Genomic DNA, 12,384 nt, shown 5'->3' with positions numbered 1-12,384 from the left:
GGATGAGGAGCTGTAGCATATAAGGTGAGTTCAATAACGCTCAGTGGACTGAGGGATGATCCCAGAAGCAATCTTAACATCACATCCAAATCAATCCTACTGATTGGATGTCACAGGATGCGAGAAACGCTTCCTAAACTGAGGTACAATGTGTCAAACACGTGAACTATGAGGATTATTTTGATTGCTCCTTTACAGATGATCCGCACGAATCAGCCAGCCCTGTACGCACATTTATGAAATCAAGGATGGATCTTCTAGGATTTCACTGTGGGAGCTTTCAGCCAGCTCGGCTTATCAATAACCAAGAACCCCTTGTTTTCCTTCTCTGCATGTCGTGCACTTAACCCAAAGTTCATATGTGTTGATTTAGCCTCGTTATGATTGCACTTTGTGAAGAAAGGATTACTTTAAATATTTTACTATCCGTTTTGTCTGGATGCAAAGCAAATGTACCTCCCCAGTGTAAACGCCATTGTTTTACCTTCTTTGTTCTTCAACCTCTGCTGAATATTTAAAAGGTAGATCGACTCCAACAACATGGAATGTATTGGTTGGCCCAAACAGAAAATTATACACTGAAACTTGTAACCTCTGTTTGCACTATGTATCATATTTAAAAGGTAACACACAGTCAGAGAGATGTTACCTCAAAGCGGACCCTTTGTAGGCTACTGCAAAACTGCTTCTTAAACATCTTGCTTTGCTAATGGAACCTAAAATTCTTGCTTTTGGGATGAGTTAAAATACGGACTATAAGCCGCAGCTTTTTTCCCAAGCTTTCAACCCTGCGGCTTATGCAAAGATGCAGCTAATTCATGCATTTTTTTCCAACCGCCATTAGGGGCGCGCGGGCAGTAAAGTTAAGAGTAAGACACAAGGGATGTATGCATCAAGGAAGACGCAAGTTTAATGGAATTCGCGCTTTGTGCATGAATACAACTAGCATGAGCAGACTCTCATCATGGAAAAGCTGTCAAATCAAAAGGGGAGGGCTAAGTACCATATTTGAAATAATCTGTTTATTTTTAAACAGAAATAATGTAGCGAAACGAACAGATTGCAAGAAGGAACTTTTGATGAAGCAAAAATATTTAAGGCGGATTCCTATTGATCTGTTGGCATTTTGGTGTTTTGGAGTAAATATTTTACACGATTGGGTTCTATGGATTGTCCTTGATGAAACAAAGACATTTTCACAGGCATTCAAAGAAGTTGAAGACGGCCAGATCATGTTAGGGTGAGTTACCCTGGCAATATTGTTTTTGAGTATCTTGTTTAAGACACATAGTGATGTTTCTCTGATGAGTTTATTTTGAAATGGTTTAAGCGTTCCAATTATATGTAGCATCACGTATTTCAGTGACTGGTGACATCAAAAGGTAAGGGGTTAAGGTACTGTATAACATTATAACTCTGTGTACCGTCTGTCTTTGTTGATATTTCAAGATTCAAAGTGGGCACATGCGGCTTATCGTCAGGCGCGACTTATTTATGTACAAAATGGTTTTCCCTTCAAAAATGTACAGGGTGCAGCTCATAATCAGGTGCGCATTATAGTCCGAATTTTACGGTACACATTGATAAATATATTGACAGTCAAAAATGTTCTCTATATTAGCAAGATAGCACTCCTAAGACTAGGATTCAGCAATTTTATCAGGGGCATCATCAGAGGTTCCGGAAGTCACAAGTTTCAAAATCTCCACCAATGCTAGCCACTAATATTAGTGTCGCTGAGGCTTGTAGGAAATCCTAATGCTTAGGTAAAGAAGCTAAAGCAAACATTGCTGGTGGCAGCTGCTAGCAAGGAACTTTTAATGTTAGCATAGTGGCTATTTAATCTCATGGTTTGCACATCTTGTCCAATGCTAGTTTAACCATGAAAATGATCACATTTCTACTTTTATACCTGACAAGACCGAATATTGCATCCAAAATACCATTTTTGTGCATCATACCAGAAAAATGGTCGGACACAAGCAAATATTTAGAAAAATTGGGATTAAATATGTATCGTTTTAAACTGTGATAATATAACTTTATAACTTTTATGGACAGAATTTCTAGGCACAGGCTTAGCAGGGGGAGGGACTGTTTTGGGAGCCTCAGCATTGCATCTCTGCTTTTTGTAGATGATGTGGTGCTGTTGGCCTCCTCCAGCCATGATCTTCAGCTCTCACTGGAGTGGTTCACAGCAGAGTGAGTAGCAGCCAGGATGGAGATTAGCAGCTCCAAAGCTGAGGTCATGGTTCTCAGACGGAAAAGGGTGGCATGCTCATTCCGGGATGGGGATGTGACCCACTACCAAGTGGAGGAGTTCAAGTATCTCGGGGTCTTGTTCACAAGTGAGGGAAAGATAGAACGGAAGACCGACAGACAGATCAGTGCAGCGTCAGCCATAATGCGGACTTGATGCGGACTTTGTACCGTCCGTCGTGGTGAAGAAGGAGCTCGGCCGATAGACAAAACTCTTAATTTACTGGTCAATCGACGTCCCTAACCTCACCTATTCTCATGAACTGTGGGTAATGGCCAAAAGAAAGAGATGAGAATGAGTTTCCTCCGCAGGGTGGCTGGGCTCTCCCGTAGAGATAAGAAGAGAAGCGTGGTCATCTGACAGGGACTTAGTGAAGAGCTGCTGCCCCTCCACATTGAGAGGAGCCAGTTGAGTTGGCTTGGGCATCTGATAAAGATGCCTCCTGGAGGCTTCCCTAGCGAGGTGTCCCACCGGCAGGGTGCCCCGGGGATGACGCAGGAGAGGCCGGAAAGACTACGTCACTAGCCTGGCCTAGGAACGCCCCAAGATCCTTTTGGAAGAGCTGGACGAACTGGCTGTGGATAGGGAGGTCAAGGCTTCCCTTGCCGAGGCTGCTGTCCTCGCAACCCGACCCCAGATAAGCGGGGAAAATGGATGGATGACTGGATGTGATGATACGTTACCCACCCCTAGTCATTTTGTCTATGACTGGTAGGCGCTACAGGTCCCTTAAAACAAGGACTAACAGGCTGAGAGAGACTTTTTTTCCCTGGGTCATCACCACCCCAAACAAGCTCACATAGCTGTCAAAATATATATTTTGCGGCTTATTTGGGATTCTTTTGGGTTTGTTACTGCTAAATGTTATTTAACTACTGTTATGGTACCTTTTAACGCACTATTATAACTAAGGCCAGTCTCTAAGCACTACTTTCTAAATATTTTTGCCCATTTCGCCTGACAGTCCTCGCGACCCTTGTAAGAAAATGAATGATTGAATAACCTGAAAGTCTTTTATCTTATTGTTCTCTTTAAAGTCTTTAGTACAGTACATGCTTACCCTGGAGTGCCATGTATAATCTTGTTGCATTCCATTTTTCACAATATTGATATCAGTGACAATAGAGACAATGCAATTCAAAAAAACAGAAAAAATAGAATGAAATGTACAATGGTAGACATTGATACTTTCTCAAACACAATAACAAGGAACAAATGTTAATCCAAGTAGCTCATTGAGATTGAATTAAAATGTTCATTATGATTTAGGGAGGCAACAGAAGGGTAAAGGCAAGCTATTCCCTCGCATATAAAGTACTTTTGCATGGACTTTCTGTCAGAGACAGCATTAGCGAGATTGTCGACTATTTCATCAGCCTCTATAAAGGATGCCAACTGCACTAATTCGCATGTCCTGACTTACTCGTCCTCGGTTTCCGTCACGTTATAACCTCAGCATGGCTTGTTGAAACATTCCAACTTGTCATCTCAACAACAGTGATTTTAATGAGGACAATGTATGCCAAAACATCCACCTTGACTGCATATGAGATCGTAGAAAGGAAGTAAACATCTTCTTCGAGGATGAAGTGAGCCCCAGGGCAGTAAAGGAGCTTGCATTAGGTCAGGGAAACACCACTTGAAATTGAAAAGTTGTCAGGGGGGTGGAATTCATGAGCCCGGAATATGTCATTGCTTTTTAGGGGGAAACAAAAAGAACCACTCCAGCCCTGTGTCCATGGCAACCGTAACAGTACCAACTTTATTTCTTGTTGAGGTCTTTTGTTTCCCCGGAGGATATAATTAGCCGTGGTAAACGTGAGAAAAAGCTATGGGAAAAACAAGTCAGGGGACCCCGGCAGTCATTCAGACACTTCTCCCCTGTCAACCATATCTTTTGAAAAGTCTTCTCACCGCTAACATCAATAGCAAGTAACTCCCCAGTTAAACACCAAACAGGGGTCCTCCTATTTCAGAGCACTCTCTGGTGTTCCTGTCTAAGAATGAAAGCAACTGGCGGATTGAACGCTAATGAGCTGAGATCATTACACCAATTATTTGAACTTGAATCACGAGTTGGCTGAGACCTTTCAGTGCTACCACCATGTGCTAGCCTAATTGTCAGGAACTTCAGAGCGACGACTTCTTCCGTCTACTCTAGTATTCAAAAGTCTGGGTTGTTCGAGTAGCAGGTTATAGGACAACTCGCAAGAACAAGGGGAAGCTGACAACAATTAGAGGAAAGATTAAAAAATAATTGCAACCACACATTTTCGTGTGCCAACAAAACCAATTTCATGGAAAAACAAGGGTAAAGCACACCACACAGACCAGCGCTCTCAAGCATGTTCAACCAACGCCAGATCCATCGTCCACAATGAGTGAATTTGAGCTGCGGATCGCCACCAACAACGTCTGGAATTGGAGTATTTTTTTTGTCATCACGGACTCTTGGCTTTCCCGACGCCGCATTACATCACCGGCTCGAACGAGACGAAGACTCCGGTAAAAACAGGGGTTGGAGACTACGCGCTACAATAACAGCCGAACCATTGACACACACTGCTCACTCGATATGGAGTTTCTAGCAGTATCGTGCAGACCCTTCTAGGTACCGGGAGAGTTAACTGTGGTCTTTGTGTTCGCTGTTTACTTTCCACCGCTAACCGTTTCACCGGATGCTAACGTTAGCATAGCGCTAAATCTCCTGCCCGCTGCTATCAATAAACAGCAGCTTGCACACCCCAACGGAGCTTTATCGTCGACGGCGACTTTAATTGGGCATGTTTATGGACTGTACTCCCAAATCCATTCAATTGTGGACTGAGCAATTCAGAAAAACACTGGACTATGTGTAATGTGTAATGTAAGATCAAACATCCAACATTCCAGTTGTATCCAGCAACTCTGTTTGACCCTCACCCCTCTCATCAAAAGCCCCCCACCCCCCCGGAGGAAAACAAAGCCTACTTACAACAAAGTCAGTTAGTACTTTGTTCCTTTATCTCTTTGTTTCCTTATCCTCACTGTAAATGTGGAACTGGAGTCGTCCAATTTCGTTGTCACAGCATATCCCATGTTGTAACAATGACAATAAAGGCATATTCTATTCTATTCTATTCTATGTACATGCGTGTGTAAATTTGGTAAACAGTAAATCTGTGAAATTAGGGATTCATTGATTCGTTCAGCAAGCATTTAGGTTGTACACGCTCATCTGATTGAGATTGACAAAAAAAAGCCATTCATCTGTTTCGCTACATAGTAATACTGTAACTATGTTCATTTTTTCCACACTCAATGTACAGGGATCAGAATGGAGATTTTCATTTTCAGCTGAAATAGCCAGGGTCCAGGGGCCGCAGGCCCCGGCCAGGTCCAGGGCGGAGCCCGGTGGGGGGCTCACGGGGGCAAACCCACCCGAAGCCAACGGCATTTATCTTATTTGCTATGTGAAAATTGCACTAGAATGAATTAAATCCAACAAAACAGAAACCATGTATTTTTTTCAGTTTTAAGATGTTTAAAACAATTGGGGGATTACAATGTTACAACCATCACCATTGTTGTTGTGTTTTGATGATGAAGATGGACCTTGTATTTAGCTACTAATCAACAATATATATGAAAATATATACATTAATAACCATTCATCATTAATTTGAAAATAGAATGCACAAACTGAACATGCTTAAAGAAAATACATGTCAGACTGTGACAGTCTTCTCCAGCCATGATCACTTAAATTTATTCTTGATTCCTTTATCAATCTCTGAGACAAAAGCCTCGTCTTCTTTTCTTAATATTTTCACATTTACTTTTTCAAACACTCATTTCACCGTTTGAAAAGACCGGAAGGAGCGCCATGTTTGAGAAAGCCAATGCTCTGAACAAAAGCTCCGCTGATTGGTTATCAGCGAACCTATCGACCAATGGTAGGAGTCCATCTATTTGTTGTGTGTTCTAGATCTTATGCGCTGCGCTTCTTTTTGCCGATTTTTCTCGCGATCTCTAACTGCTAACTTGGGGTGATGAAACAGTCACGTATCATACCTCACCCCCCCAAAATATTTTCTCATCGAATTTAGACGATTTACGGGAATGACCTTTGGGGTTCAAAAACAGCGGAAATCCGCGGATCCGCGGAAAATTCTGATCCCTAAATGTAGTGTGTATACCTAGGCCCCCTGTATAAACTGCATTTCCAGGTATTCCATCTCATGATGACTGTTTTTAATAATAATAATTGAATGTGTTTGGTCCCCTGAGGGAAATCCATTTGCACCCACTGTACCGGGTGGGTACAGTCAGTGCTGTTGCAGCAGAACATGTGCCAAATGACCGATTTACAGCACCTGGTATTCTCAGGTGGTCTCCCGTCCAAGTATTAACTAGGCCCAACACTGCTTAGCTTCCTGATATTGGGTGTTCTCAGGGTGGTCTGGCCGTAAACAGGTCCCAGTGACTAAAAAAAAATTGACTTTTTTTTGGTGACTACCATCTGCTTATAAGGGTATCAACAAACAGCTTGATTACTATTTTCTAAAGGAAAAACTACTGTGTCAAATATCTTCCTTTTGTAAAGTTAGTTGAGTTACTTATCTCAATTCACTTTTTTATTTTGTTATTTAGATCCTTTAGGTGACTTCTTTGTAAATGAATTTGTAATTTGAATTTTAAGGCACAACTACATTACAGGGTAAACCATGTTAAGAACCACATTAAAATAGGGCTTTAAATGGGTTTAGTGAGAGATTTGTTACATCTAGCCAACTTTATATAAACAAAATGATGAACTGTTTGACTAAAGTTTATTTTTGACACCCCAGTAGATAACTTTTCTTTCTAACAAGGTTTGATATCTGTCTTTCTGTATGTTATCGTGTAGCCAAAGCCATGTTACATACAGTTTGGTATGCTTTTTTACCTCAAGGTGAATGTGTGAACTGGAATGTCATGCCCAATTTCGTTGTCACAATATGTTAACCCATTTTGTAACAATGACAATAAAGGAATATTCTATTCTATGTATACCATTTATCATTACAAGGTAATAAATTCCTTTCTACATGTATAGTTCTGCTTGAATTCAGACCATTGTAAAATAAATAACATCTGCTAGAAACACGAGTTGAAAAATGCACTGCATGAGTTGGAAGACTCCAAAGCGTGTCCAGGATTAGGTGTCAGAAGCGGTTCTAATGGATATTATTGCATACTGTGCAGAGCCTCAGATATGTTGGGTTAAGCTTTCATAAACAGAAGGAAGGAAAACATCAAATGATTCCATCCCAGTACATTTTACATGTGACATTTAAAAGGAGAGGAAAAACAATCTGGACTAGTTTACAGGATGGGGGCGTTGTTGCTGTCATGCACTTTCCGGACAAATTTTCAACATGTTAACTAATGTTTACCATGTTTGTGAACTGTAATGCTAAATCTAATTCACCCTGGTCATCCTGAAAGGGGGATTACCACTTGTGAGGTCCCTCCTCAAGGTTTTTCTTTTTCCTCACGCTGAAGTTTTGAGTTGTTCCTAGCCCGCATGTTGGTTTAAGATCAGGTAATTGTTTAATTGTAATCCTGTGCAGTCCTTTGAGACATTTTTGTGATCAAGGGCTGTATAAATAAATGTGACTTGACTTGATTAGTTTGTAATAAATGAACAATGAGTAAGAGGATTCGGATACTTCGTAAAACCTTCCTGAGGTCAACAGGAAATGACATGTGAGCTGACATTGTTTAAAGCAGCGGGACAGATTTCAGAACTTTATTACTTACTCCCCCCATCTACTGGCTTGTGTCCTCATTGCAGCCCGAGTCAGCTCCATCACAAGTACGTGCATTTTTTTAGACGTACTTGAATAAACTCTCTTTTCATCTTTTAAGAGGTTAATGTTTGTTTATGGACTCTCCTTGAAGCAGGCCTTTTCTTACTTTCACCATTTTCATGCTACATTAACAAACAGAAAAAAAGAAAAAAAACGCAGACAAGCATGATGTCGGTCCCCAGCACCGACACAGCACCTCTTACCTGGAGTGTTCCGCCCTCAACCATTTTTCTTAAAATAATAATAGAGCAGATAGGTGCAGTGGAAAATAAAGCATAAGGGCTCGTTGAACTCAGTTGGGCATGAGTAAGACAAAATATTTAACTTTCAACTTTTTAAGGACACCTGAAACGACACACTCCACCTTTAAGAATTATTCTTGGTCCTGAGTTCGTAAATATCTTGACTACAATGACAATAAGAACATTAATCATTTCCCAGTTATAGGTAAAAGGAGTAGCTGAACTTACTTCACTATTTTTTATTCAAACTTTATTTAACAAAAATGTTAAATGTTTAAATACAATAAAATGTTTTTTCTCAATTGAACTAGTGTTCTGTTTTACCAGACATAGATTTAAACAGGAACAGTTTAGTTTTCCAAACAATCAAAAAACATCATCGGCAGACAACAGATTTATTAAAATATAAGTTTGTTGATGCCCTGTCTCCAAGTACTATCTTGTAAATTAGCCATGTCCAAGTTTCGGGGGCCAATTACGGTCCATGATCAAATTTTTGCTTGCCTCTGTCATGAAATCAAAATGTGGCCTGCCAATAATGGTGACCGAAGAATGAAAAAGTGTATAAAAAATACATTTACCATCTCACGAGATGGTGGCATTAGCAGTAGTAGTTATGTAAATAATGCAATTTGCCCTTGGCTTTCTGTTAGAAATGTAGCCCACCCAATTTCCCACGTGGTAACTGTGAAAAAAAAGAAAGATGACTGTGAGGGCTGCCATTTCCAGGACAAGAGGAAATTGGACAATTTATTTCACCGAAATCTGAAACAACTGTCTCTACCTAATTTGCCAAGAGACTTTGTCTGTTTTTTTTAAGAATACACTATCCAGAGGCACTGCCAGACAAAACATGCAGACTACACAAAACTAACTGGAAATGAACACTATTAAAAGGTGAAGCAACTGGAATCTGTTTTAACGACACAGGAAGGTTTTTTCACAAGACCCAGCGAGTCAAATGAAAATGCTACAAAGACGAGCAACAAAGGCGAGCTACAAGGTCGCGACGCTGATCACTAAGCACCGTAAACCTTTCACGAAAGGTAAATTTATTAAAAACTGTTCAAAGAATGCCAGGCTAAACAGTCGCCCCTCACACTTTTCATGTTACCTAATCTAGCCCGCTTTCTGAAACGTATGAATACCCCTGTCGTAAATCCTTTGCCCTTTTATCCCGACATTTGTTTTATCTTATTTATCTTTTAAGTCCTTATTAAGTGTTTATTCCGAAGTGCCAGCCATGTCTTGTTGTAAACAATGTTCACCAACTTCGAACAATGGCAATAAAGACAATTCTAATTGCAATTCTAGTACACAGACTGTCCAGATGTCTTATCATCTACATCGACTAAGACTGTCTGGAACCATTTCATTATTTTTATGATCCATACCGATTTTGTCATGCAACAATTACAAGAATATTTATCGTGGCGGCACGGCGGCTGGGTGGTTAGCACGTCTGCAGCACAGTTCTGGGGTCATGAGATCAAATCCAGCTACCAGCCTTAAGTCAAGTCAAGTCATACTTATTTGTATAGCCCTTAATCACAAAGAGTCTCTAAGGGCTGTACAGATTATTGCAAACCACAGACTATTAATACAGACTATTATTAGACCATCCCCTAATCTAAAGCAAACACGAGGGCAAGGAAAAAAAACTCAAAAACCTCAACATGAGGAAAATGAAAAAACCTTGAGAAGAGACCGCACATGTGGTAATTAATCCCCATTCCAGGATGACCAGGCTGCAATGGATGTTGTAATAACAGATAATACACAGATATTGTCAACATAAAATATCGGTTATTTATATGCTATTGAATAGAAGTGTGTTTCAAGCCTAGATTTAAACAGTTCCACTGAGGTTGCAGATCGAATCATAGGGGGAAGAGCATTCCACAGGACCGAATGGAGAACGCTCTTGGACCTGCGGATCTCTTCTTGCGGAGTTTGCATGTTCTCCCCGTGTATGCGTGAGTTTCCTCCAGGCACTCCAGTTTCCTCCCACATTCCAAAAACGTGCATGGTCCAAATTGTCGCTAGGTGTAAATGAGCGAATGTGTTGCCTGTCACGGTGTGCCCTGCAACTTGCTAGCAACCAGTTCAGGGTGTCCCCTGCTCACTGCCTGAGGACAGCTGGGCTCCAGCACCCCTGCGACCCTACTGAGGATAAGCAGTGCAGATAGAGTATGGATTGATGGATATTTATGGTATGATGAATGTGTTTTGGGGAAATAAATACAAGATGCCCCACCTTGAGACTCTTGATTTTGATGCCTAAGATCAAGAAATGTGATGTCGCCATCTAGTGACTCAATTTATGTATTGTGTGTCAGGCTGCAATAAATGTTGTAATAACAGATAATACATAGATATTGTCAACATAAAATATCGGTTATTTGTGTGCTATTGAATAGAAGTGTGTTTCAAGCCTAGATTTAAACAGTTCCACTGAGGTTGCAGATCGAATCATAGGGGGAAGAGCATTCCACAGGACCGAATGGAGAACGCTCTCGGACCTGCGGATCTCTTCTTGCGGAGTTTGCATGTTCTCCCCGTGTATGCGTGAGTTTCCTCCAGGCACTCCAGTTTCCTCCCACATTCCAAAAACGTGCATGGTCCAAATTGTCGCTAGGTGTAAATGAGCGAATGTGTTGTCTGTCACTGTGTGCCCCAAACTTGCTAGCAACCAGTTCAGGGTGTCCCCTGCTCACTGCCTGAGGACAGCTGGGCTCCAGCACCCCTGCGACCCTACTGAGGATAAGCAGTGCAGATAGAGTATGGATTGATGGATATTTATGGTATGATAAATGTTTTGGGGAAATAAATACAAGATGCCCCACCTTGAGACTCTTGATTTTGATGCCTAAGATCAAGAAATGTGATGTCGCCATCTAGTGACTCAATTTATGTATTGTATGTCATCCCCAAAATAAATCTAACTTGAGGTATAAATACAGAAATCAGCTCATTTTCTATAAAAGGCATGACGTGTTGAACTTACCTTTTTAGGATCATCATAGAAAATTCCTATACAAGGAAGCCCAGGTCCGATACTGTTGGTTTCTTTAAACAATTCGGGACATTTTTTATACGGCCCTTCTTGAAACTTGTATACAATCATTACATTTTTTATAGGAGGAGAGCCAGATAATATTACAATTTCTGACAAAATTCCGGAGTACAAAAAGTAACCCGTTAGTAACAAAAGAGTGACCACCGAGCTAAAAACCGCACACAGACTCGTCCACTCTAACATAATAATAAGCAGGAGAAGTCCTTCACTGGCTTTAAAATATATTAAACATTGTCAATTATGAAAAAATGTAGGATAAAGCCACTACTGTGTCAACAAAAATATAAATAATTCCTCGTTCAATGAGAACTACAATTCATGATATATTTAGCATATAAACCACCTGGTGGCTGGATGAATGAAACTTCCTGGAATGTACCATTAGTGTCCGGGAATGAAGGGGAGGAATAATTGTTTTTAACACTAACCAAAGAAACGCACTCTTATTGATCAAATTATTTTTTATAATCCATCACAACTCTATAACACTATCAAATTAAGAACAAATATGTATACTGTTTGAACAAAACGGAAAGGTACATACAATGTTCAGTGACAATGGTCGCTAAGTTTCCTTGGTTTGTTTGTTATAGTGTTGGGAATTCCGGATCTTTTTAAAGATTCGTCTTTTTCGGCTCAGCTCTTTGAAGAGAGCCATGTCGATCGGCTTCTTTTGCTATATTTGTTTTTTTTAAATGATGTATTACCAACAGTGTCTGAAACTCGTGACAAAAAGTTACCGGACACAAGGGCAGACAACTCTGAAAAGTTTCCGGCCCAGCTATAAAGTTGCCTGCCCCATTTTTCACAACTTGAAACGCAATAAGACGACTAATCGCAAAAAAAATTTCGTTGTTGCAAGGTATTAAGGATTGATAATCAGAATATATAACAGAACAACACTTTAAAAAATACGTTTATTATAAATGTACTTATAACATTGATTGCATGTATATGACATCGCTGTAT

General features: G+C 40.4%; 1 protein-coding gene across 1 annotated transcript in view; it reads right to left on the bottom strand.

The window, feature by feature from the left end:
- Positions 1 to 11,789, bottom strand: part of tex264b (testis expressed 264, ER-phagy receptor b) — a 63,182-nt gene extending 51,393 nt beyond the window's left edge. Inside the window, exon 1 of the mRNA XM_088337147.1 lies at positions 11,344 to 11,789. Within this exon, the coding sequence (XP_088193273.1) occupies positions 11,344 to 11,598 (255 nt within the window). The 5' untranslated portion in view covers positions 11,599 to 11,789. The remainder of the gene's footprint in view (positions 1 to 11,343) is intronic.
- Positions 11,790 to 12,384: the final 595 nt, after the last annotated feature.

The sequence above is a fragment of the Urocampus carinirostris genome, chromosome 6 (genome assembly GCF_059441175.1).
Source record: "Urocampus carinirostris isolate Australia breed hairy pipefish chromosome 6, RoL_Ucar_1.0, whole genome shotgun sequence".
Taxonomy (NCBI): Eukaryota; Metazoa; Chordata; class Actinopteri; order Syngnathiformes; family Syngnathidae; genus Urocampus; species Urocampus carinirostris.
This window is presented reverse-complemented; position numbering and strand designations above follow the sequence as displayed.